At 42.6% G+C, this 26,830-nt stretch overlaps 1 protein-coding gene across 1 annotated transcript in view; it reads right to left on the minus strand.

The window, feature by feature from the left end:
• Window positions 1-6,699: 6,699 nt before the first annotated feature.
• pik3cb (phosphatidylinositol-4,5-bisphosphate 3-kinase, catalytic subunit beta) overlaps window positions 6,700-26,830 on the minus strand; it is a 249,745-nt gene continuing 229,614 nt past the window's right edge. The window contains exons 18-23 of the mRNA XM_085990511.1: window positions 22,862-22,940; window positions 19,660-19,827; window positions 16,627-16,750; window positions 15,284-15,429; window positions 13,097-13,229; window positions 6,700-11,688 (exon numbers count right to left, since the gene is read on the minus strand). Coding sequence (XP_085846637.1) covers window positions 11,551-11,688; window positions 13,097-13,229; window positions 15,284-15,429; window positions 16,627-16,750; window positions 19,660-19,827; window positions 22,862-22,940 — 788 coding nt within the window. The 3' untranslated portion in view covers window positions 6,700-11,550. The remainder of the gene's footprint in view (window positions 11,689-13,096; window positions 13,230-15,283; window positions 15,430-16,626; window positions 16,751-19,659; window positions 19,828-22,861; window positions 22,941-26,830) is intronic.

Here is a 26,830-nt window from a genome sequence, read left to right on the forward strand (position 1 = left end):
AATGCGTGAGTACGGTCTGGGTACTCACGCATCTGGCCGTTGGAAATGCCAGCGTTCAGCATGCACAGCGCATGCGGGGAACGCCGGCATTTCCAGTCCTCGGAACGAAGGGGTTCATAGGCACAGTGCGTGCGACTGCACAGGCAGCGCGTGCGCAGTGAACTTCGTCGATTTCATTCATGGATTCAGTGAGGGTAAGTCCTTACAAGTTACACTTGAAAAAAGCATGTGTAAAGTTGCTCCAAGGCTGCGGAGGAAGATATATTTTATCGTGGAGCTTCTGAAAGGCAATATTTTTGTCTGGGAAAGGGAGGAAAATTATTTTAAGAAATGCTGAGGTTAGTTTTAAAGTTTAAATTTTTTTTTTTAAACGGGTTTTCAGTACGGTAGGTAGAAGGAGCAATTGTGGCTGTGTGAATTGAATGTGAGAATGAGTGTTCTAAAATGAGTAATGTAACATTTCCAACACTTTTAAGAAAGAAACTTTTCATCAGTAATAAGTAATTATGTATGTATGTCCGCATATATTCCTTTACGTATATGTATGTATGTTTTATATTCCTTTACTTATGTGTATGAATGTATGTTTTTAATTATAATTTTCCAATAAGTAACTTTCTCTGAAAGTCATAATTAAATACATACATTCATACACATAAGTAAAGGAATATATACATACACGCAAAGGAATATATACAGACATACATACATAATTACTTAAAAGAATATATTACTGATGAAAAGTTTCTTTCTTAAAAATGTTGGAGTCATTTTCACATTTAATAAATACAGCAAATTCAATTCACATAGCCACAATTGATCCTTCTACCTACAGTACTGAAAATCCGTTTAAAAAAATGAAAATAAACTTTAAAACTTACCTCAGCATTTCTTAAAATAACTTTCCTCCCTTTCCCAAACAAAAATATTGCCTTTAAGAAGCTCCACGATAAGAAATATCTTCCTCCGCAGCCTCTGGAGCAACTGTACTCATGCTTTTTTCATGTGTAAGTTGTAAGGACTTGACCTCACTGAAAGCATGAATGAAAGCGGCGAATTTTACTGCGCACGCGCTGCCTGTACAGTCGCACGCGTTCTGCCTCTGAACCCCTTCGTTCAGAGGACAGGAAATGCTGGTTTTCCCCGCATGCGCTGTGTATGCTGAAAACCGGCATTTCCTCTGGCCAGACGCGTAAGTACCCCGACCGTACTCGCGCGTTTGGAAGGGAATTACTGGGCCAACATTTTACATGTCAATAAAATGAAAAATTTAACAATTGCACGATTTGCCCCCTCGCATCTGCGACTGAGGGTCCAAGGAGGTGCATTGCGCAAGAGGTCATCGTCGTACGTATCCTCACACTGTTCCCTTCCGGGAACTGTATGAAGTGGTGGAAGGATTTCTGGCCACGTTAACACTCCTTCCGTGGCCATAACCATCTTCATACCAGCCATTAGAGTGGTTAGTCCTATGGCGTGAGGGTTTTACGGGCTCCCACAACCCATCTGAGGGGGGGGGGGGCACCCACACCCGCGGACGCAAGTATCCCGCTGGATGTCCACCCAGAATTTATAGTTGGAGCTCCGACTCCACTTGCTGGGACTGTCTGGAGCGGGGTTCGAAACCCTACTCCTTCTGGCCCAGCGGCGGGGATGCTTACCGCTACGCAAAAGGCCCTTTCCATGCAAAAGGTGACACCCATACGTTTCCTGCGCCTTTTCCCTCCCCGTGACTGGAGCCCTATGCTGCCACTTGAAAGACCAAGCTATCATCTGTCCTTTTTGCGGCGCCTTTGACTTCTCATTACCAATGATGAGCAGGCGCTGCGCCTCCACCTCGTTGAGGAGATTGCTGAGGTCATCATCAGTTCAATTGTGAGTTCTTTTAATGCCGTGAATTGTGCTCATTCCAGCCATTTCACGTTGCTAATCGGATTGGGCCTTTGGCGTAGTGGTAGGATCCCCGCCGCTGGGCCAGACGGGGTAGGGTTTCGAACCCCGCTCCAGACAGTCCCGGCAAGTGGAGTCGGAGTTCCGGCTCTAAATTCTGGGTTGACATCCAGTGGGATATTTGCGTCCGTGGGTGTGGGTGGCCCCCCCTCCTTGTATAGCTTGTGGGAGCCCGTAAAACCCTCCCGCCATAGGACTAACCACCCTAATGGCTGGTTCAAAGATGGTTACGGTCACGGAATGAGCGTTAATCACGGCCATAAATCCTTCCACCACTTCATACAGTTCCCCAAAGGGAACAGTGTGAAGACACGTATGATGACGACATTGCTAAGTAAATAAATGTAATTTAAAAAATTCTTTTAGGGCTTTTAAAAGTCTTTAAATTGCTTTAATTCTGTTTAAAACTACTTCAGAGTCTTCAAAATAATGTAAACGTTTTTAAAAGTTTATAAAAGTTACCAAAAGCTTCATAAAAGTACCAAAAACCTATTTAAAATGCTGCTTTGCATGTAAAAATGCTTAGCAGCTTGTGAGAAACATTGGGGGCGTGTCCTATTAAACTGAGACCTCAAGGGGCGTGTCTCAGTTGCACAGCGCGCTACAGGCTTCGCGTTGGCTGCACTCCTGGGCGGCGTGACGTCAGACGCTGCCCGGGAGTCAACATTTTAAAACAGCAATTCCAGGCGTCCCTGAAGCTCAACGGCCGGCGCGTCGGGTAAGTGCAGATCGGGGGCTTACACGCGCGGCAAGCCCCCGACTCGAATTTCTGGGCCATTATCTAGACTGACACTTCAGGAGGTGCCATCTATTGGTTGAGATGTTAAACTGAGCCTACCCTCTCAGGTGGATGTAAAAGATCCCATGGCATTATTTCGAAGAGCAGGGGAGTTCTCCCTAGTGTCCTGGCCAATATTTATCCTTCAAACAACATCCACTAAAAAAAACAGATTACATGGTCATTATCTCATTGCTGTTTGTTAGACTTTGCTTGTGCAAATTGGCTGCCACATTTCCTACATTACAACAGTGACTATGCTTCAAAAGTACTTCAGTGGCTGTAAAGCACTTTGGGATGTCCTGAGGTTGTGAAAGGCACTATATAAATGCAAGTGATTTCTATTGTTACTTCATTTTACTTGCAATATTAAAAAGGTTTGGTACCTTGAATATCACCTATCTGATTTAATCCACACTATTATCTGCCAGAAATGTTGTGCATTTGGGACTTTTGGGCCATGGTACGAGGTGGAAATCCCAGCTGCCAGATTGTAATTAAAAAAAGGTTTGAAACAGAAATTAATTTAAAGCACATATTGAAACAGGGCGTGTTTATTTTTGATTAGTCAGTTTTCAATATCCACTGAATTGGGTCCCCTCTATTGTAGCAGGTAACAGAGGTATTTAAAAAGGGAAGTAGAGCTCACTGAATTAATGTATATTTTTAGGCTACATTATCTTCAATTTTTATAAATTTCCAAGCACTTTTTAACTTTTCCTAATCATTTTTAAAATCTCCAGTATTTAATATATAAACTTAGGCAATTTTTGGTTAATAACCAAGGAATTTAGTTCAGTTTTGGGACATATGGCTGTGCTAACAGTATACGTACAAGCCATTGTTAAAATCAGGTGTGTGCCCTTAAAGAAAACCAGATAAAAATAGTCATGTGCTTACCTCTCACACCACTCTGTTTAAATCCCTTCAATTTGAGATTACCTTAGTCAAGGTAATTAACAATATCCTTTGTTGTCCTAGCAGTGGTGTTTGACGTGATTGAACACTGCATCCTGGCGCCACCGTCTCTTCCTGCGTGGCACCATCGTCACTTGATTCAACTCCTATCTGTTCATTGTAAGCAGTGGTTCCCTGGTATTGGCTTCTCCTGGCCTGCAGCTCAGAGGCAGTCAGGCTTAATCACTGAACATTCCTATTGTTCATTTACATGCTATTCTTCAACAAAATTATCTGTAGGCATAAGGTCAGCTTCCATATGTATTTTGTGACACCCAGCGCTACCTCTCCAGCCTGGACTCCCAGGACCACCACTGCAAGCTGTGGATGAACCAACAATTTCTCCAGCTAAATATTGGTAAGATTGAAGGCAATCTGTTCAGCTACTGCCAAAACGCTACACCGCAGTTCCAAATCTCTGGTTGCTTGCTGAGCCTGAATAACAGTGCACAACCTTGCTGTGCTATTTGACCTTAAGCAAACCCCACATCCTATCAATTATCCCACCATTACTCTTACCTTAAGACTGCCAGTCAAATTAGTGTCCATGCTTTCAACCCCTCCAGGACTAAGTCCTCCAAAGCTCAGTGGCTCCCAGAGTTCAAACCTATATAAGCTCCCACTTGTTCAAAACTCTGTTGTCTGCATCTTATCCCACAGTAAGGCTGGAATTTTGCCGGTGCTCAGAGGGCAGGTTCACAGTCAAAATGGCAAAGATTGACAGTGGGTAGGAAACCTGCTGTCAACCCACTTCCATGCGAGTCTCCCAGGTGTCGGGTCTGTCAGTGGAGAACTGACCCAACACCAAGCAGCAGGGGATACAATTGAGCTCATTAATTGGCTTGTTAAGAGCCAATTTAATGGTATTTTGAGGCTTCCTTCCAATTTTATGTGTTCCCCACGGGTTACCCGCTGCTCAGGGAAAACATGCCAGCTCACCCTTATGTATCTGATAAGCTGACAGCTGCAGAAGTGGTGTGAAGGATGCCATGTTGCAGATGGTCAGTTTCAGGGCGCAGAAACTGTTGGTTACTTCATTTATAAGACAATATAGAGATTTCTTTAGCTTGCAAGTGTTTAGAGGCAACTGTATGTCCAGTGCCACCTCATTGGAACAACTTCTCTCACCATTGACAGATCGCTTAGTTATCTCACCTGCAGCTGCCATCTATTGCAGCAGCATTGGTGCCCTTGAAAAAAATCAGGCCTTGGTCCTCGGAATCCTTCCACGATCAGCCCCAACACCAATATCACCAGGCACACCATCCTTCTCCGCCATCACTTGATGCTGCACAGGACATCAGCCCCTGAAAACATTGCTACCCGGGAGGCCAGCGACGGCATCACCATGGCCAGATTTACTTCACTGGACGCTGTAAACCCTGGCTGCCACTTGATGCGCCAGGTTGACACCATCCCACACCAGCACCGTAAAATATCCAAGCCATTCCATGCACACTCATCACTATAGCGGGGGGGGGGGGGGGGGGGGGGGCGGAAGCTATGGGCCAGGTTTTCAGTGTGCCGTGAGGCGGGCTTTCAGGCGTGCGGGAGGGCAAAAATCCCAATTTCGGGGGTCCCAACACCATCCCGCCCAAAATCCGCCTCCACGTAAGTTTCAAGGGAGGCGGGTACCCGCCCCGCACTGGGACCCGCTGACCCGAGAAGGGATTAGTGCCAATTAACTGCCTGTTAACAGGTAGTTAACAGGCAGTTTTTAGCCTAATCCCTATTTTGAAGGGTGTTGTGTGGGATTCCCGATGGCTCCAAACCACGCCAGGTTAGAGCAGGCGGGCCGTCGGGTTGAAAGACTTTTAGGGGTCGCGATGTTGGTGTTCAGGTGAGTGATGGGTGCAGGAGTGCAAAGGTAAGTGTGTTTGGTGTGTCTAAAGTGTGTAAAGAAGTTTTACTTACCTGTACTTACCTTAACAGCCTTTCTTCCTGTAGGTGTCGGGAGTCTATCACTCAGCCGGAACTGAAAGCTGAATGGCTGCGATCTGTCAAAAGTGACAGCCTTCAGCTTTCGGTGTCGGTGAGATTTCTAACTGAGTCTGCGTAGAAGGACTCAGGTTAGAAGTCAGACTGCCAGTGTTTGACAGCTTCAAACAGCTCTGAAACACTGATATTTCATCTGTCAAAAACTCTTGACAGATGAAATTTCAGTCTGTGACGTCACCTGTTGCCGGGTGGCCTGCTGAACCCGCTGGGTGGGCTCAACAAGGTCAATCAAGGGAAAATCGCGTCGATTGGCCGGACGTCGATGGAGGCGGGACTAAAACCCGAAAGTTGTAGTCCCACCTCCTTCCCGACAGCTTAATGAAAATCCAGCCCTTTGTCTCAACATTCACTGGAACTCAGTAAGACACTTCTCAAGATACGCACAGATCTGTCCAATAAGGGCCAGAGTTGGAAAAATATATTTCACTGTATGACAACACATTACCAGAAACTTCACATGGACATTGGCTAAACCTCTCAAGTGCCTACCTTTGTGTTGGTATGCTTGCAGTAGGATGAGGGTGAGTGTGAGGGGTGGCTAGTGAGATGGGGAAGTAATAATGTAGATAGAGAGGGATGGGTGGAGGTGCAAGGTAAGTTGGTGTGAATAAGGATGTGCAGGAGAAGGGTATGGAAGGCAGAGTGATGGGGCTGTGTTGAGTGGCACAGCAGGGTGAGTTTAAGTGTGGCTTTGCAGTAACATTTCATGATCCAGAGATCATTGAATGGTTGGTGCCACTGCAGCCTGGGACCCCTGATGACATCCCTGTTTTTGCCCTCATGTGCAACCAGGCTACGTTGGAAGGGAAGAGAACCTCCCTATGTGCTGTGACTTCCTCCGTAAGCATATGGAGGGAGTCATTGGAGAGCCTGGATGCAAGCATCCACTTTTGTGCAGTGCTCGTCAGTGTTTGCAGCACCTCAATCCACAGGGGAGGAAGAGAGGTGTTTCACTGCAGCATAGCAATTGGATGCAAGCCTTGTTTAATACAGAAACCAAGTAGTGAAAACAACAGTTTTATAAAAACAGTTTATTTAAAAGCAAAATATACATTTGACAGCCATTTAATAAGTTTGTCTTTGCACTTTTCCATCTGAAATGTCACATTTGGTCGAATATACCAGAAAAAAAATTCTGAAACATTTCCTTTAACATCAGTACATTCAAAATCTGTGGCAAATCTTTAAAGGCAGAGTTTCCTGTATGCATTCCACTCATGTATTGTACATATTATTTCATTATTACAAAGACATGGAATTAACTAAATCCATTGTCTGTATAATATTTGTTGGAATATTGAAGGGATGTTGCCCAAGCCCTTACAAAGAACAAAATATTTTTTTAAATCCTACAGTAATTCTGTACAAATCTACACAACTCAGTAGTAGCAACAAGCATTCAACTATTATAAACAATATACAAAGGGTAGAACAGTAGCACTGGTACTAGAGCATTGGAATATCAATAATAGGGTTACTGGCTCAAATCCCTGGCCCTTATTGGACAGGTCTGTGCGCATCTTGAGAAGTGTCTTACTGAGTTCCAGGGTATGCTGTGAGGAGGATGTCGTGAAACTCCAGTACGATTTGGACAGGTTGGGTGATTGGGCAGAAACATGGCAAATGCACTATAATGTGGATAAATGTGAGGTTATCCACTTTGGTGGCAAAAACAGGAAGGCAGATTATTATTTGAATGGCAATAGATTGGGAGAAGGGGAAGTGCAAAGAGACCTGGGTGTCCTCGTGCACCAGTCGCTGAAGGTAAGCATGCAGGTGCAGCAGGCGGTTAAGAAGGCAAATGGTATGTTGGCCTTCGTAGCAACAGGGTTCGAGTACAGGAACAAGGATGTCTTGCTGCATTTGTACAGGGCCTTGATGAGACCGCACCTTGAGTATTGTGTGCAGTTTTGGTCGCCTTATCTGAGGAAGGATGTTCTTGCCATGGAAGGAGTGCAGCGAAGATTCACCAGGCTGATACCTGGGATGGCAGGAATGACGTATGAGGAGAGATTGTGTCGATTGGGCTTATACTCACTGGAGTTTAGAAGATTGAGAGGGGATCTCATCGAAACCTATAAAATTCTGTCAGGCCTGGACAAACTAGATGCAGGAAGGATATTCCCGATGGCCGGGGAGTCCAGAACCAGGGGTCATAGTCTAAGGATAAGGGGTAAGCCATTTAGGACTGAGATGAGGAGGAATTTCTTCACCCAGAGAGTGGTGAACCTGTGGAATTCTCTGCCACAGAGGGCGGTGGAAGCCAGTTCATTAAATATATTCAAGAAGGAGTTGGATATATTTCTTAAGGCTAAAGGGATCAAGGGATATGGGGAGAAGGCAGGGACAGGGTACTGAATTTGGATGATCAGCCATGATCTCGTTGAATGGCAGAGCAGGCTCGAGGGGCCGAATGGCCTACTCTTGCTCCTATCTTCTATGTTTCTAGCCCAATCCCAACCTCAACTGGCATTCAACCATGACTCTTGCTGGCTGGCAAGTTTTGACGGTTCTTAGTTGGTTACAAGGCGGGGACCATTCCCCCTCTGGTGGCACAGCACCCCATCTGTGAGAGGGAAAAAGACCGACAGGGAGATGCGCTCTTGCCCTGCCAAGCCTACATCGTGGACCAATATAAAGCAGCATTGGCAGCAGCTATGGAGCAGTCTGCAATTCAGAACATCCCAGAGGAGATGTAGAGATGGGAAGACAATAAAAAGAACATTGAAAATGTATTTAAAACAAATAAATAACACTTTGCAATCACTTTAAGGCTTAGCACAGAGTGGGCCTAGCACACAGAGTACATCTCCATCAATGGAACATTTGAACACAATTGGTTCCTCCTTCTCTTCCTCTCTACCTCCCATTCACATTCCACAACCTCTGGCCAATATCAACAATATACCCGTTTGACTTTCCATAATGCTTTTTCAATCAGTTGTGTTTGATTACTTTTGAAAATTTACTGTAGCTTTTCACAGGCCTGTATAAAATTTGTCTATGTATACAATTTTAGATTGGTTAACTGACTGTATAGTGTGAAATATGTGCCCGTTTCCAAACAAAAAGTAAACCAGAACTTTATCATTAGGTTTCCTTATTGTTGAATCCACTTTTCCCAAGAAATAAATCAATTGTCATTAAGTTGATAGCTATTGAGAAATTCCAGTAGTACTGTGAATAACTGGTGGACGTCCAATCTGACCAGTTAAAGAAGGTAAACAGTAATGACTTCAGAATTTGAGCTGGTATATGTTCACGTCAATCTCAGGCGTGCAAAAGAGGTATCCTTGCTGAGATCAGAGGTGTCACAATGTTCCTATCCAGAGGCCAGAAACATTAACTATCTGCTAAAGTGCACTAAAGTATTAATAATTACTTTAATAACTATGCATTTAGGTTAAACTGTGCAAATCAAAATAACTTTCAATTTACAGTGTTAGGTAAAACTTCAGACTTGTTCATCTTACCAGTCCTTTTTCATGTGAAGCATAAAGGCTGAAATGGTTTAGTTCTTAACTGGAGATTTCTACACACTCTGGAGAGCTCCCATAATATTCCAAAAAAGATAATCTGTGCTCTGAATGTCTATTTTACCTTAAAGAGTTCCGCCTAGCTGAATCTTGGTAATGTGTCATGCCCGATGCTTGTAAGAAAGCCATCTTATTCCAAAATACCTTTAATATATTTTTAGCTTAAAAAACGCATGAATTTCTAATATCCATATAATTAAAGCCATTACGGCCCTTTGCCTGAAAAGGTAGCAGCAGTGAGGACAGTTCCTTCACTAATGCTTTAAATGCCTGCAACTGTGGCTTTTTTACAAACATTTTCATATTGCACAAATTAAGAGTGGTTGTCTGCGTAGCACCGGGGAAGAGAAAATGCCGTACCATTCCATCGATGCATCCAAACTACAGCATCCACTTCTATCTTGTTGCATTTTTTCCCCCTCCCATGAACAGCACTGGAGATCGAGTCAAATTCAAGGCAGGATTACGATATTACATCTTAGCTAAATCAAAAAGGTGAAACTGGCAGCATCCTAAATAAACAACAACTGCTGAGGGTCAGAAGCATCTGAATTTAAATTAGATCAATGATCTCCTTTATGTGATTTGGCTCAGTGGCCAATTTGGATTCAATGTGCATCGGGTGTGTCTAAATGGAACTACAGAAGGCCTCCAGAGTCGAGCTCAGGTGGATTATTATAGAAACAGTGGTTTTCCCAGTGCAGGTTCACATCAGAATCACTGCTGGCCAGTCTGGTGTGTACGGTTCAAAGATCATGTAAAAAAAATACAACATTTGCGTGTCCTTCAAACCCGTGTTGTTTGCCAAACATTCTACATTTTGTAAACATTAGTGCATTCTGTGCTCATCTGAAATGTCGATGTAGCACCAATTCGGGCAACTGAGGTGCCTTCCTTAAGACTTTCACGAGCGAACTTGATAACACTTAGCTGTTAAAAAGTGAATCCCATTGCAAAGTAGCAACTGAAAATTTCTGTGCTCACATTACACATATGATCACCTGGGGAATCAAATGCTATGTGTTGCAAGATCAGAAATGCATTTAAAGATCATGCTTACAATATGACTGTGTGTTATCAGAGCAATTCTTCCCCCTCTAAGTACGCTCTTGTTGCCTTCCATTGAGCAAACAGCATGGATACAAAGTCCACTACACTTGAGAATGGGACTTTGAAGAAGATTTCACTTTATTTTATCTATCACTTGAAAATGGTTAAAGCCAGCACAGCGTTACCATTCCTGGGATATCATGTGCTGCAAAATCCAGCTAAAGCCCTTTGGATTAATTCCAGATAGGCTCTTAAATTAATGGTTCAGAACTGAACCTAGCTTGCTAACCCCGTTTACAAACACCAGCTGAAGCACACCACAAAGCTCTGGGCAGCTCAAACTCTGCTCTGTATCGAAGACTGCACTGAAAAGGTGGTAAAATCATTCATGAAAACTCAAGTTGACTTGATACATTAAAAAACAAATTGACAAATCTGCTACTGCTAAACATTCTCCTTATTCAGTGCTAAGATCACAACAGAATGGATACTGAACAGAAAGGCAGTTTCTAGGTTTACTTACCAGCTATTTATAAATCATCCATGAAATAACATGGGTTCATGATGAGTAGTGTCATGGGTAGATAGAGGTGTGCTCGGTATAAAATACCAGTTTTTTTCCCTCCTAGACCCAACTATATAACATCAAGCTATTCTTCAAGAGTTTAAGTGAAAACAGAATAATTCTCCTTGGATTTAAAAAGAAATGTCTGCAGCAATATGGTGTCGGTCAAACAGCAGCTACGGTGTCCAAGAAGGGATTGACTGATACGGAGGTTGGTGTTTGTAATATGCTATGGGCTAGTGTCAGCTACAAATCCAGAATTATATAAATACTTAACTTTTTAAAAATGATCACCAATTCCTGTTTGCTGAATCCTGCCATAATCTTTCAGTCTAGCCTTACTAATTTTTTAAAAAAACTTCAACTTAAAAATGAATCTAATAAAAATAGTTACTAATATGAACAACACCCAATGCCAATCTGTATTGGCAGTTTCAATGTTTGGTATCAGTCTGCCCCAACTTCTGGAAAAATGTACACCTATTCCACTAGTACCATGCCATTAAAAATCTGAAGATGAAGCAACCAGTAGCTCGCAGCGTGCAAAGTCAGCAAGATCCAGCATATATACACATCATATTACACAACGTTCTAGCCGCACTGGAAGCTGGAAGGCATGGAGTGCAACAACTGGGAATTCTCCTGCAATTTGGTCCAGAAGTCAGCTGTTCCCTCATTTAACACCCTGTAGTTATTTCAGTGCATTGTTGAAATTGCTAGGACCGGCCGTCTTTGGCCACAATATGAGCCATCCAGTTCACTTTCGTTGTCCAGCTTTCACGAAGAGCCTCGTCAAACTTTTGTCGAAACTGCTTCAATGCTTCGTCATCGCTTTTTCCTAAAGCCAAAGAGTCCTGGGGCCAATAGGAGGAGATTCGTAAAATACAGGGCTTATTCAGTTTCACAAGTGATCAAAAAATAAAAAAATAAACATCCACACAACACCCAAACTGGCTTTGGGCTTCCTGAAAATGTGTGCGTTTCAGTGTAGAGAAATAGATGACATCTAAGCCTCAATCTGTGCCACTTCCTCTTGTATGTGTTTCGGTCATACTAGAAATACAGGGTGGTGGTTTTCTCCTTATTTTGTTTCCCTCCTTTCCTGATGATTGAGATTCAAGCTGAGGTACAACTCTGGATGTCATCTGGGAAGTCATGTCAGTGCTAATACAGGGAGTGTCAGCAAGCTATTTGACCATAATTACAGCTAAGCTCATCCCATTTCTTCACCTTTACACATTCCAGTGTTGGGGGAGAGGGGTGTCACTGGATAGCAATGAGGATTGAGAATCCAGGCTGTTTTTCTCTTCCCTGGCCCTGGGGTACTGCAGTCACCTATAGTGTGCCCACTGCTGCTGGGTGGGATCTTTTGTTCATGTATGAGAACTGTGCCATTGTTAGAAGATAGAACATCACACACACAGTTAATGTGTTCATATTATGTATGGTGCCTGGGGGGGTTAGGGGACGATCAATAAAAATGAAATTATGGATAATAGTGGCCTGAAGGCTGCCATTAGCATATTGATCCCCTTCTTTTATATAAATATGTTTACTATGTGGTTTTCTTCAGCAAAAAAAGAGTATTTGAATACAGCAATTGAAACAAAGTATTCCTATGTGCAAGTCGTTTATATAAAAAACACTATGATTACGTTCAGAGGGTCTACATATCAATCTTCGTCAGTATTAAATGGCACCAATATTTGCATTCTTCAATGAACACAAAACTGACACAAAAGGAATTGTTCCTTTGAATCACCCATAATAAAATGGCTGTCATTTCACACAATCAGCAAGGATAACATATCATGACGACCCTAGTGATGTAGTTGTGCCAGGGGATGGATGGCGTTTGCTGCCCTCCACATAGTGAGTTCCCAGTCTCAGCTGGACCATCCTGAGAGATCTCTAGTGGGGGAAATGCCCTTCCTAAGGCAAGATAAAGAAAACAATCACGCAAAATACATAGTTGTCAATTCATGTGCTATTCTGGCACCGATCCAAGCAGGCTTTTTAGAGTGCCACTGGCATATATGCTTTAGAAATGGCAATCATATTCCAGTTGATCAGATAGTGTGTAGGAAGGGAGGGGAGAGAGGGGCTAGAAGAAAAATAAAGTGCTGGGGCATTTTTACTGTTGTTGGATGAAGGGAGGAGAAAAAAAAAGATATATCTTATAAACCAAAGGCCTCACTTTAGTGTGTATTTTTGAAGTAATTCTAATGGAATACAGGAAGAGCTATAGAAAGAAGATTTTACCTTAAGGTACTGGATGTCTTTGATAGAGCTTAGCTCAGGTAGTCCTGCTGTCAACATTAGTGCAAACAGAGTAATGAACAGGTTTCCATTCTTGCGCAGAATCAGATAAGCCTCTTCACAACATTGACGGAACCTTCCAAAAATAGACAACGCATTATAAAATGCACAACTTTCTGGATGTCATGAAGAGATAAAACGACAGTGATACATCAACAGACACATACTCTACACATTTTGTTCTACCCAATTCTAGGTAGTTAATTTACCTGTGTGTGTTAAATAAATTAATTCTCTCTCCTATAACAGTATTGCGGTGCTTGACTTGACTCCTGGTAATACTGACATAGCCCTTAAGACTAATGAAATTTTAGTTTTGTATTTCAATTCAAAATGTTGACTATAAATGTTGGTATTTACAGCATTAACTGCTACAAAATGCAAAACAAATTTTTAAATGAAATTTATGAAATACTATTCCATTATGAGGTAGACTGTTTTACTGGTTGAATAGACCAACAAAACTAACTTATCTTTGGGGTTATTAAGCTAAATACCTGCAATAGATGCCTTACTTCCCTTTTGATCCAACCCAAAACTGTGGCCAAAATGAAATGAAAGCTAATTATGAGTACTAAAATTCTCCATGAGTTTATGATCACCAACACTACAAATGAAAATGTTTACCCCACCATCACCAAATGTAGCTCACCCTGTTCTGCTTTCCATTCCCTATGAGGATAGGAGGCCGAACGACCTATTCCAGGCCTAGGCCAATATTGGCCCAGAATTTGCAGTGGGTAATAACAGTAAATGAACAGATTAGGGGTAACCGGTGTCCTAACAGGGTATTGACTGGTAAACAAATGTTATGGGCCTGAAAAACTAATTTTAATTTTGTGGAGTGTCAAATTTATCCATTATAATAAAAATTTAAATGTTTAAAAAACTTTTAAAAAGTTTTTAAAAGTTTGTTCATCTTTATTTCAGGTTTACCTTTCCCCCATGTGAGAGCCCCAATCTTTGTTCTGCTGTCTATAACATTTTTAAAAAGTTAGAATAAAAGGAGCTTACTCATTTCCTGGTTCTCAGTCTGTGAGAATTCTGCATTGTGATTGGCTGCTTAGACAGCTTGTTGATGTCACATCAGCTCGCACTAGGGGAGCCCCATTAACTTACACTGATCTCAACTGAATGTTGGAAAATCCAAACTTCTCGCCACAGAGATCGCGAGATCTTTGTAGGAGGCTTACTTCGGGGTTAGCAGCGAATGTCTCTGCTTCGCCGCTGACCGCAAATTCTGGGCCATTACTCTTGAGTTGGACACTAGAAGGCCCACAGGAATGAGTCTGGGCAGATGGAGTTAGTTGCTCCAATTTGCCTTCCTTGCTGTGGGGAAGTGTTTAGCCTTTGCTTCCTGTGCTGTTCCACAGGATAAGCAAAATTAGGAATTCTATGCGAGCAATGGTAGGCTCAAATCTGCATCTTTCCAGCTCATGGGAATGTTCCCAATGCTTACAAAGCTGGTTTGTAAGTGATTTGTTCAAGCTGATTTTACAGAGGACATAAAGGCACAAGTAAGTTGTAGTCCTCCTCGCTCATAGGGCACAAATGTTTTATACAGTTACCCATTGAATATATCAATCATCATATTAAGCTTAGTTTAAGCTTAAGAATAGTCTCAAATTTTACCAATTAAATAGCTTGCACGTCCAATTTCTAGGAATGATTTTCTTCTTCAGAAATTATAGCAGGTTATGGTATTAAACAGTTTGGACCACATGAACAGTTACAGTGCTATTGTTATATCACACAAGCCATTTGTGATGTGTCAAACATACATACACTTATAAGAAGGTTCTACATTTGCATATTTGTTGATAACTATTGTACAATTGCTTAGTTACAATAAGTGGGTTACAATAAGTGGGTTATGTCAGTTACACATAATATAATAAAGGACAGGGGAAGGAGAAAGAGAGTAAAGAATGAGTATAAATAGGGAGGGGAAGTCAGAGCACATCAGTTGTGACTGGTTTAAGAGAGGGCACACCAGCTTGGGATGATGGATTGAAATCTAAAAGAAGTATTCCGGAACAATGTGCTGCAGCCGTTAGTATCCTCTGTGAGAGCCTGTTCTGATAGAACCAGAATCATAATACAACAGCTATGACATGACCATTTATTTACCTGCTAAATTTTTCAGTGTTTCCTGTTTTTCCTTGTTGAATGACATGAATGAAGTCATAGGTAAGAATAAAAGGCACACGCTCTCTCTTAATCCCAAACTTAGACTTGAAATTGCCAAGAATATGTCCAAAGTCAATATGAAAGAGCTTGAAACAGAAAAAACAGGATTACTCCCTTGCAAGAATTTGCTCCAATTTCTGAAACTAAATAATGCCAAAAATGAAATATTGAAAGATATTTTAATAGAAGAGTTTCCAACAATATCAATCTTCAACACATTCACTATTTGATAGATTGACAGGTCCATTCCTTGTTTGTATACAGTTTCTACTTGAAGTAGTTCTGCCAAGTAACTTGCTGCCGAAGAATCATCCCATTCACATCGTGGAACTGATTCTAGAGCACCAGCGGCCAAACAATTGTAAATGAAGTTGTGTTCTTAGCTTTAGTTCTCTGACTTTGGACCTTACCCAAAGTTCAGAGGACCACAAAGGCCAGCACCGTGACAAATCTGAGCTCGCCCATGGGCAGAACCAAAGAGTCAACACAGCTACTGGCAGCCATTTACAATGGCACTGTTGCCTCCAGAGGTGGTTCTTGGCTCCTTTCGCAATAGTAACATCGCCTTATTTACATAATAATAGCACTGCTGCTGAAATTGGGATTGCAGTCAGTGGCATCATTATAATGTAAAGGGGGACCAGACTTAAAACTACTCACTGAAAGATTGTTATTAAGGGTCAGCACTTTGAATACTGCAGTAACATTGCAAAAACAAAAATAAAATTGAAAGATGGAACAATATTACTTGGGATTTTTAAATATTTCTATGATGGGTTTTATTGATCTGCATACTTCCCAGATTCTACTTCACATTTGGATTTCAGCAAAACACTGCTGTGTCAGAAAAGTAGAGGCACTGATTTTGAAACCATCCTAGGCGCCATTAAGCTACCATATTGGTTTTTCTTACCCCTTTTGTCAAATGAACAAAATTAATATTAGAGATGTTCAATCAGGTTGAAACAAAGATTTTCTTACTGCTAGTTTCTCAGTCATTAAGACAACTGCAACACATTGACTACTCAAATCATCATGTTATACCAACACAAATTTAAATGGATATCCATTTGATAATGCCTGATAAACACAAACAACAGGCCCCAGATTTAAATATTAGCTTATTTATGTAAAACATGTCCAACCTCCAGTTGAAACGTTATCTAAAACCAGGAATGAACCTTGCAATGCCAGAAAATCTTTGTTGTGAAATCACACCACCATGTTCCTAATCCTATTCCGAGTCACTTCTTTACTGCACTGTAAAGATTATTAGATCATACCTGACCAGATTCTCGGACCATGATGTTGTCACTGTGTCTGTCACCAATCCCCAGCACATAGGTTGCTACACAGTAGCCAGCACATGACAGAGTAAACTCCTCAATTGCTCGCTCAAGAGCATCCCTGTAATTAAGCAGAAGAGGAAAGAAAACACTGAACAATTTATCTACTGGGGCAATTGGGGCTGCATCAATAATAAGTAAGGTACAATGGTTTATATATTTCAGATTCTGAGTGAGACATTAAAATAGGGCATTTAAAAGTTTTCATGTGCAATATATAGAATTACTGGGGTACAGTGATTAACTGTAAATGATTCCAAGGATTCATACAATTTGTTGGATACCAACAGAAGAAAGGAGGAGAATTGTAAGCGGGTGGGGGGGGGGGGGGGGAAGAGAGCAGAGGTTAAACACACAGATAAAGATAAGGGCGTTTAGGAGGCTTTTCTAGGAAGAAAGAGTGAGGCAAAGTGATTCTGACAGAGAAGTCTAGAGGGCAGAGGTGTAGGACTGAAGGATTGGTCTCCAGTGGTGGAGTGGGGGAAGCAGGGATACGAGAACTAATCCAAAATCAGTGTTAGATGGTGCAGTTAAAGACTAACTGTAGGCCAGTGGGTATGTTACTGGACTAGCAAACTAGAGGTTGTAAATTCAAATCCCATCATGGAAAGTTGTCAAATTGAATTCAAGAAAATTGGTTATTTGTGGGCTGTCATGATGAAAGCTGCTGAATTGTTGTAAAAAAACAACTGGTTCACTGCTGTCCTTCAGGGAAGGGAACCTGCCACCCCTACCTGATCTGGCCTATGTGACACCAGTCCCACACTATACGGTTGATTATTAATCTCCTTGGGTCAACCAAGCATAGGCAAATGCTGCCTTGCTGTCACCCAAATCCCAAGAACAAATATATAAGTAAACTACAAGAAATCCCCAGAAATGGATGCTTTATACCTTGGTGAGATTCGAGACAAAATCTATAAAGTGCTCACTGTCATCATGAGGGAGTCAATTAATCCTGGGACCTCACCTCATGATGACTGTCAGCACTGCTGAATTTTCAAGTCTACATGCTACCTCTTTTGACAAAACAACTGTTCGTCTAACAGCAACAAGTGCCAAAACAATAGAATCAATTCGGAATAAACTTGACTACCTATCTGAAAATAATCTAGCCAACATAGTTTCAGAGAGGGCAGAATTCCTGCTTGACCAACCTCCTTGTTTTTTTGAGGAAATAAGGTGAGACAAGTCCATAAGAGGGATTTGACTTTAATTTAGAAAATACATTATTGGTTAAGAACAATCCTAACATTAAAGAGGTACAGACATCTAACTGTACGTTAATTCAACTGCCATGTTTTTTCCACGAGCTGAATGTTTAGTTTGACTTTTACAAAGAAAGGCATGCATCTGTGGAAAATATCATTGCATAGTGTGCAAGTCACCATTCACCATGTACGGAGTGAAGAGGTTGTACTAAAGTCTTCCAATGGTTGCAGTGATTCTTCTCAGATGTGCACAAGAGATTCTTTAGAACTCTGGCCAGGCATCCAAGCCATCCCAAACGTTAGATCATCCAAAAAGTTTTCACAGCAATTACCACGGAAGAAGAGCTTACATTGTCTATCCTTTTGTGAAAGTCCCAATGTCAACCATATTTTTGTGCTTTGTGTATGTTTACTGCACACAGACCATAGCGGTCGATCCAGATGCACTTTTGCTTCCAGTAAAGAGTGCAGTAACAGAACAAACCTGCCTTCATTTAACGATACACAGTTTGGAACCACATTAAGTGAAAAAAACATTCTGCTGGACTCCCTGAACCACAGGAAGTTAAAGTCTTGCTACACCAGCAAAGTTCTACTGTGCTGCATTAGTGAATATGGGGGCGTGACACCCCCCCGCCCTCCGCCCCACCAGAGGTGAAGCATGTCACAGTAGGGGCTTCTGTTACCACAGAGTGGAAATATTTTCCACAAAGCACCCATGACTCTTAGACATACATCCTACTAAAATCAGTTAACATGTGTTTGGGCTGCTGCGATAGTTCAGTTGGTTAAGGCAACGAGCAGCTAAGTCTTGACGAAGGGTCATCGATGTGAAACATTAATGCTGTTTCTCTCCCTACAGATGCTACCTGTCCTGCTGAGTGTTTCCAGCATTTTCTGTTTTTATTTCAGATTTCCAGCATCCGCAGCACAGGAAACTTTCTGGTATCCGGCACTGACGGGACCGAGCTGGTGCCATACCATCAAAACTGCCGTAGAAACCAGCGCTAATGTTAAAACATACGGAGCTTTTGAGCTCCATGTGAATCAACAAACCCTGTTGCTTAGCAACAGCTTCAAAACAGTCGGCCGCAGCTTAAAAGCGTCTCTGTAGCTAAACAACAGCTTCAGCTAGACCTTGCAGAGCCTGACTGGAAAAAAAAAAGCAACGAGAAGTAAAAAATCTTATAGGAAATGGCTCCTGAATTTTGCCGGTAGATAGAGCTTTCTGGACATTTAACCTCCGGTTAAACGAAAGTTTCCTGTATTTTGCTTTTGTGTTGGAGCAGCTAAGTCACACTGACCAGGAAGAACAATCGCCAGTCTGTTGAGGTAGCCAACCTCTGCCAGTGTGGCTGTAGGAGTGCTACATCTGGCCTCAATGCTTCTTGGCAGGGGAAAAAAAAAGAAAATCAGGTAGGATTCCTGCTCGGAATGCTGCTATCCAGTAATCCCTGTGGAAAGTGCACCTGCATGAAACTTGGACAAGGACAGCCTCAGCTGTGACTCCTCCTATGGGGCAATAGCCTCAACACGGCCTGTTTAGTCTCTCAAAAATCAAGACATGCCACTTGCTGTGAAACCACATCTCTGTCAGACCAGACCCCAAGTAAGGAAATGATACTTTCCGAGGTGGGGATGAGGGGAGAAGAGAGTAAATTGGCATAAAATGAGGGGGAAGAAAAAACAATGGAATGTTCACAAAACTGTGTTTCTCAGACACACGCGCAAGGGCCAAGTGAAAAGGACAAAACCTTACGCAGAATTCTTTTCCTTAAGCCAGTTCAGCAAAGCATCTTTGTTGAAGGCAGCAGTAGCAGCGACATTACTGTTAGTTAGCTGGATAGTGGCTATCGTTTCTGCAGCAGAGACCACCTGAATAACACCAGATTTATCTCCCGTTGCAAGGCAGCCATAAGGCACAATTCTGAAAAAGAAACAGTTAAAAGCAATATTTTACATTGATAAAAAAGAGGAAGCATTTTAATTCAGGATGTGAGTATACTGTAGTTTTAGTGTCACTCCCAGCTGTTTCCACAGGACAGTAGTGCTAAATTGCAGTGTAACACTGGAGAGAAGTGGTTCAGGGCAGATTCGCACAGCTTCAGTTTGATAGTACTAAAGGGGGGGATTTTAACTCCCACTGCCCAGTGGAAGCCAGGCGATGTTGATTTGGGGGGGCGGGGTGGAAAGAGAGGGGCTGCAGTTAAAATGAGTGAGCCCGGTTAGTATTGAGAGACTACTATTGTGGAGGGTATCAGGTAGAGCTGGAGCTGGAGCTTGATCCTGTCCTCATGTGACATCAATACACATGTGCACTTGCAGCAGGAGTTGCTAGACTGCATCCCTACTTCTGCCCTGGCTGTGATCAACTAATTCAGGACAGGGCGAAGATTGAATCTGGAATCTTCCTATTCAACATTTGTCAGCAGAAAAATTCACATTCATTGGGGAAGCCATGTAAACATGACAATGGTCTATGCAGTAAATTTTAAAAAGAAATTCTTGGGATGTGGGCGTCACTGGCAAAGCCAGCATTTATTGCCCATCACTAGTTGCCCTTGAGAAGGTGGTGGTGAGCCGCCGCCTTGAACCGCTGCAGTCCTTGTGGTGAAGGTACTCCCACAGTGCTGTTAGGGAGGGAGTTCCAGGATATTGAACCCGCGACAGTATATATCCAAGTCAGGATGGTGTGTGACTTGGAAGGCATACTTTCACTGATTAGCAGAGCCTGCTCGTCAGACGCCTCCCGGTGACATACAGCATACAGGTTTTACTGTGCAGTGAAGGGACGTCAGCTAAATTGAAGGCGAGATATTTTTGTAAGCAAGGCACTGCGATGAAACAGTGCTCTAGATGTTTTTGGTATTAAGCACGCGCTCTGCATTATCAAGTCCTCTTCTACGGCTAGTTTGCTTCCTGACTTATGGCTTATGGCAACAATTCCAATGGAAAACCCATCAAAAGAAAAACAAAAAAATCTTATTAATTATTCCTATCAGGAATCCAGCTGAATTTGGAAATCTGGAACATTTCCACAGTTGTAGTCAGTCCAGGAAAACAACAGATGGCGCTGCATTCTGTCCATAGGCTCATCCAGAATTAAAAAGTGCAGCAAGGCCAAGCCTTAGAAAATGAAATTCTGCCAAGGAAGTCTGCAGATTCCAGATGCTGAGGAGATTATCTAATCTTTTTTCCTGGATATGTTGGCACATAAACGGCACTTCTGTGGCTTCTCACAGATTAGAACAAAATACAGCAAACAATTGAAAGCCCGAGTATCCATTACCTTTTCAGTGAACGCAATATACTTTTAGCTGCCAAGGCTTTAACAAGTTCCTTGCGCCAGCATAGAAAAAAAACACATTACTGGTGTCTGAATTTAAGGTAGATCAACAGCACTCATCATAGGTGCTTTAAAACCCCTCCAAGTGTCAGACTTCAATTAATTGACATTTCCATATTTTTACGATTAAAAAGACTCAGATTTTACACCAAAGCTGTAAAAAAATTAAAAATTGCTGCAAAGTTTGCAACTGAATAGCAGTTAATGATCCCAGTAGAAAGATTGCGGTAGTTACTCAGAATTGGACAACCCTGAGAAGAGGAGATTTGCATCAGGTTGATAGGAACAAAGCTTGAGATTCACCTTCTATCTCTCTCTTGCCTCCCCCACCACACAGACTGGTTAAGGAGGGAGACATGCATTTATTTTGGATTATCTATCTAGGCTTAAATTAAAATAGGACCACTATTGGGCTTTAAGAGTAAACTGGATAATAAGTACTAAAGACAATGAACAATGAATTTTGTAAAGCAGCCTGTTCCAGAAATAGGACCCTTTTGGGGCGGGGGGAGGCAGCGGTGGGAGGGGGAGGAAAGTAATAAAGGCGTTACAGGCCAATTAAATGAAATGTCCGCTATAACGAAACTGGGATGCGCTGCCCATCTTATCACAGCATGACAACTGCACGCCAAGTGCACATGAAGTTCAAAGGGTGAGTTGGCACTTTTCCATGGCATCTTAACTTACCCTACTTACAGATCTACTGGGCACACCTCCAACTGCTTCCCCTCTGAAAGCAAGCTGTGATGAAAGGTTCTTTAGCCCCAGAGGTCAACAGGGTCAACGTAAGGGGAAAAAACATCCTGGTCAGAAAGGCAGCTTGACAGGAGTCAAGTTGAGGACATGTCCTCGGGGTGCAGTCCATCTCATCCTGGCCCTTTTATCAACAATTTGACTGCTGAATTTTTGTAGATTTGGGAAAAACGACTGACAGATCTACAAGCAATTCTTGGCAATAAGATGTCTTTTTCCTTCCTTTAACTGTATTTTAAAATGATTTACTGATGTTTCCCTTTGCAGTGATATTTTGTGCCTCAACATACTATTACTGATATTTATAGCAAAGCCGTATCCAAATTTGTCTTTTGTATTAAACAGGCCAATTTTTCTTTGTGTCTTAAAAGCCTATACTTCAGACTGCAAACAGGCTACAGAGCCAAAGTGAGCTAGAAGTGATATATGTACCATACAATGGGTGATCCATCTAACTATCAAAAGGTAACAGAACAACCATTAAGTTATCTGACCACTCAAGAAAAAGCTAAATTGACAAAATACTCAGGATTGCTTTGTTGTGGATGGATTAAATTCTGGGAATACACACCACAGTGTACTTACTGTAAAATCTTCTTCAGGAAAAAGTATGCTCCAACTCAGTGAGCACATCAAAGTTAAGGCTAGGCTCCCACATAATGAACCCATATGCACTCTTCTGAGCTAACTATGCCTTAAGGCCTAATCTGTCTCCTTTTTCCGCTCAGTGTTTTCCTTTAAATGTGCTTCAAATTTTCAGATGGAATAACTGGAAGCGTTCATGCACACACTGCCACAGTCTGGTTTGTAAAGTTAAGCCGGTTGAGAGGCAGCTGAAGGAAGTGAACTGTGGGAGGCCTACCTGAGGTCTAAGCCTGCCTCCTTCCACAGCATGTCCATCAAGTGTAGAATCTGCAGAGCCAGCATGTCCTGTCGCAGATCTGAATACAAAAGGAAGAAAATAGCATAGGTTTGTGGGCTATTTCAGTACAGTATATGGAAAATCTGTATGTAATACAAAACGGTATTAGACTATTACGGTGGCATAGTGGTTAGCACTGTTGCCTCACAGCGCCAGGGACCCGGGTTCGAATCCGGCCTCGGGCGACTGTCTGTGTGGAGTTTGCACATTCTCCCCGTGTTTGCGTGGGTTTCCTCCGGGTGCTCCAGTTTCCTCCCACAGTCCAAAGATGTGCAGGTTAGGTTAATTGGCTATGATAAAATTGACCCTTAGTGTTAGGGGGATTAAATACGTGGGGTTATGGGGATAGGGTGGGATATGTGTTGGTGTAGGGGTTACGGGGATCGGGTGGGATATGTGTCGGTGCAGGCTCGATGGGCCGAAATGGCCTCTATCTGCACTGTGGGGTTTCTGTGATTCTGTGATATTACGCTTGTGAGCAAGTCACATTTATACAGATTTTTTTAACTCCCATTTGTTTCTATGGCACTCAATTCTAATGAAGTGCATATCATCTCAGTTATAAACCAATTTTCCTCATGTGCAGCACATCCTGTCATTTTTTCTCTCAACATGCGCCATTAATAATCCAGTTGTAGAGAAAAACCGCTGTACATGTTGGGCAATAATAAATGCATTGTGCCAGAAGCACTCATTGGTGTGATGAACATTCAGCCCCCCCCAAAAAACCACATGTCACAGGCACCATATTGATGTGTGTAAATTTTATAAAAAGTATTTTCTGTTGTAGATGGTCAGCATCTTGACTTCACAGCGGCACTTACTAATGCTGAGCAACAGAAACTTTACATGACTGAATCAGACTGTTCTTAAACTTTAACTTCTAAAGTCTAACCGGCCATTCATAAAGCTGGGACAAAGCTAATGGTAGGCTAAGAAAAACATAGAAGCAAGCATTACTACAATCTTTTCATGAGCTATTGCACTTCAAGGCACCGATTTAATTCTTCAATCAATCATGGGATAAACAAGTTCAATTCAAAACCTTTAACCATTCATCACTCTTTAACTGGGAGGGAATGAGGGAAGAGTCTTTGGAGACACTGGTGCTTGCCTATCATTGCAAATATTTATTACTGCGCATCAGTAAGTTCGGCACAGACACGTTGGGTCAAATAGCCTCCTTCTGTGTCGTAAATTTCTATGATTCTATGTAAATGTTCATTTTTCCTGTACATTCAGTGGTGAGCTAGTTCCCTAAATGAATTGTTGGCCGGGTTGTAGGCACATTAGTAAAATAAAAACATTTGCAGCCTCTGCCATTTAGCGGTCAACAATTAAATGCTCACTACATTCTTCAGTAGTTTTCTACAACCAGGGCCATTAAATCAGGGTGGTACCAAGTCTTTTTTGACCACCTTGACAGTTTTCTTTTAAATCACTCATTTAAAAAAGTCATCACTACCCTACAGAGAAAGTCTGCAGAAATCCTACTTTATATTAAGAAAATAGACAAGTTGGTGGATTAGCAAATTGATTACCAATAATTTTTTGGATCACCCAGTGCACAAAAGATTGGGCAAGCAGATTGGAGTACCCGGAGGAGGGAGGGGGCACTATTCCTGCATCTGGCAGGGTCTATAGGTCTACTAGATTTCCTAGAAAGTTTCTCCAACTGCTTGCTTACATTTACAGCTTTGGCTCACACTAGATAATTATTAAGTATCAACTTGTAGTGTCCACTTATTCACTAGATGCGTTTTATGGGTACCATATGGTTTGAAATCCCTACATTTTACTGGTTTTATTTTATTAGTGTTGTTTTGAGTGGGCCAAACCCTTCCTCAATATTTTTGTGGTGTCCTCCAGTGTGGAGATAGGCTTTGCCCAATTCCACTACCTCACTGACCAATCACTAGAACAGCAACATCAAGGGTTACCAGCACTGCTCCATCTAACATTTGCTACATTACAATCTCAACAGTTCATCTCTGCTTTTTCACTGGGTGGATGATTGACTCCAAGAGTGGTGCTGATGTGTGCTGCTTTATTTTTAATTTGTTTTTTTAATGGGATGTGGGCGTCGCTGGCAAGGTCAGCATTTATTGCCCATCCCTAATTGCCCTCGAGAAGGTGATGGTGAGCCGCCTTCTTGAACCGCTGCAGTCCGTGTGGTGAAGGTACTCCCACAGTGCTGTTAGGTAGGGAGTTCCAGGATTTTGACCCAGCGACTATGAAGGAATGGCGATATACTTCCCAAGTCAGGATGATTTGTGACTTGGAGGGGAACGTGGAGGTGATGGTGTTCCCATGCGCCTGCTGTCCTTGTCCTTCGAGGTGGAAGAGGTCGCAGGCTTGGGAGGTGCTGCCGAAGAAGCCTTGGTGAGTTGCTGCAGTGCATCTTGTAGATGGTACACACTGCAGCCACGGTGTGCCGGTGGTGGAGGGAGTGACAATCAAACAGGCCTGGATGGTGTTGAGCTTCTTGAGTGTTGTTGGAGCTGCACTCATCCAGGTAAGTGGAGAGTATTCCATCACACTCCTTACTTGTGCCTTGTAGATGGTGGAAAGGTTTTGGGGAGTCAGGAGGTGAGACACTGGCCGCAGAATACCTAGCCTCTAACCTGCTCTTGTAGCCACATTATTTATGCGGCTGGTCCAGTTAAGTTTCTGGTCAATGGTGACCCCCAGGATGTTGATGGTGGGGGATTTGGCGATGGTAATGCCAGTGGAGAGTGTTCCCCCCGATTCCCATTGACTTCAGTTTTACAAGTGCTCCTTAATGCCACACTCGGTCAAATGCTGCCTTGATGTCAAGGGCAGTCACTCTCACCTCACCTGTGGAATTCAGCCCCTTTGTCCATGTTTGGACCAAGGCTGTAATGAGGTCGGGAGCCGAGTCGTCTTGGCGAAAGCCAAACTGGGCATCAGTGAGCAGGTTATTGGCAAGTAAGTGCCACTTGATAGCACTGTTGATGGCACCTTCCATCACTTTGCTGATGATTGAGAGTAGACTGATGGGCCGGTAATTGGCCGGATTGGATTTGTCCTGCGTTTTGGACAGGACATACCTGGGCAGTTTTCCACATTGTTGGATAGATGCCAGTGTTGTAGCTGTACTGGAACAGCTTGGCTAGAGGCGCGGCTTGTTCTGGAGCACAATAGTCGGGATGTTGTTGGGGCCCATAGCCTTTGCTGTATCCAGTGCCTGTTGTGACAGTGCCTAGTGGGTTTTGGTTGCGCTAAGCTTTGACAGTTACCCTATTGTGAGGCACAGGTTTAACACGAATGAAGCAGATTTCACAACACCTCCCTCTTGTGCCTCTCCTCTCTCATTTCTCCCTCTTACAGCTGTTCCCTTAAGTATTTCCTCCACTCTTCCTTGAGGGCAAGTGTCTAGGGTGTAGTTTAAACAATTTGCAAAAGGGAATCGTGACAACCTCTTGCCATTTAGTTTCAACACGGATCAAAATGCTGGTTTCTGGGGAAAAAACATGACTTTGCAGGAAGATATGCATTTTTGCTGAGTGAAATGAAAGGTGTTGTCACTACTCACTGCAAATCTTCCAACCTGAATCCTGCAAACTGGCTCAGTCAGCAGACAGGAGACAGGGCTTTTTTTTTAAAAAAAAGAGTGGAGGAGGTGGTGTGGGTGGGCGGCATGTGCGGGGTGGGGTGGGGTGGTGGTTGGAAGGTGAGCTTAGGCAGGTCAAGGTTGCCAGTTAGTCTTATGGCTCTCATGGCTATTTCTCTCTCTACCCAACAGCAAACTTGGTGAATTAAAATAAAACGGTTGCATAGCACTGGTTAAACCAGCTTCTTCACTGATTCAAAAAAAAATGTCTATGCCTACCCACATTTTTGGTTCCATTCCTGGATTATAGATCGCAAGGTTCTACATGTCATGTC

The sequence above is a fragment of the Somniosus microcephalus genome, chromosome 6 (assembly GCF_052327205.1).
Source record: "Somniosus microcephalus isolate GS21.2 chromosome 6, FLI_Smic_1.0, whole genome shotgun sequence".
Taxonomy (NCBI): domain Eukaryota; kingdom Metazoa; phylum Chordata; class Chondrichthyes; order Squaliformes; family Somniosidae; genus Somniosus; species Somniosus microcephalus.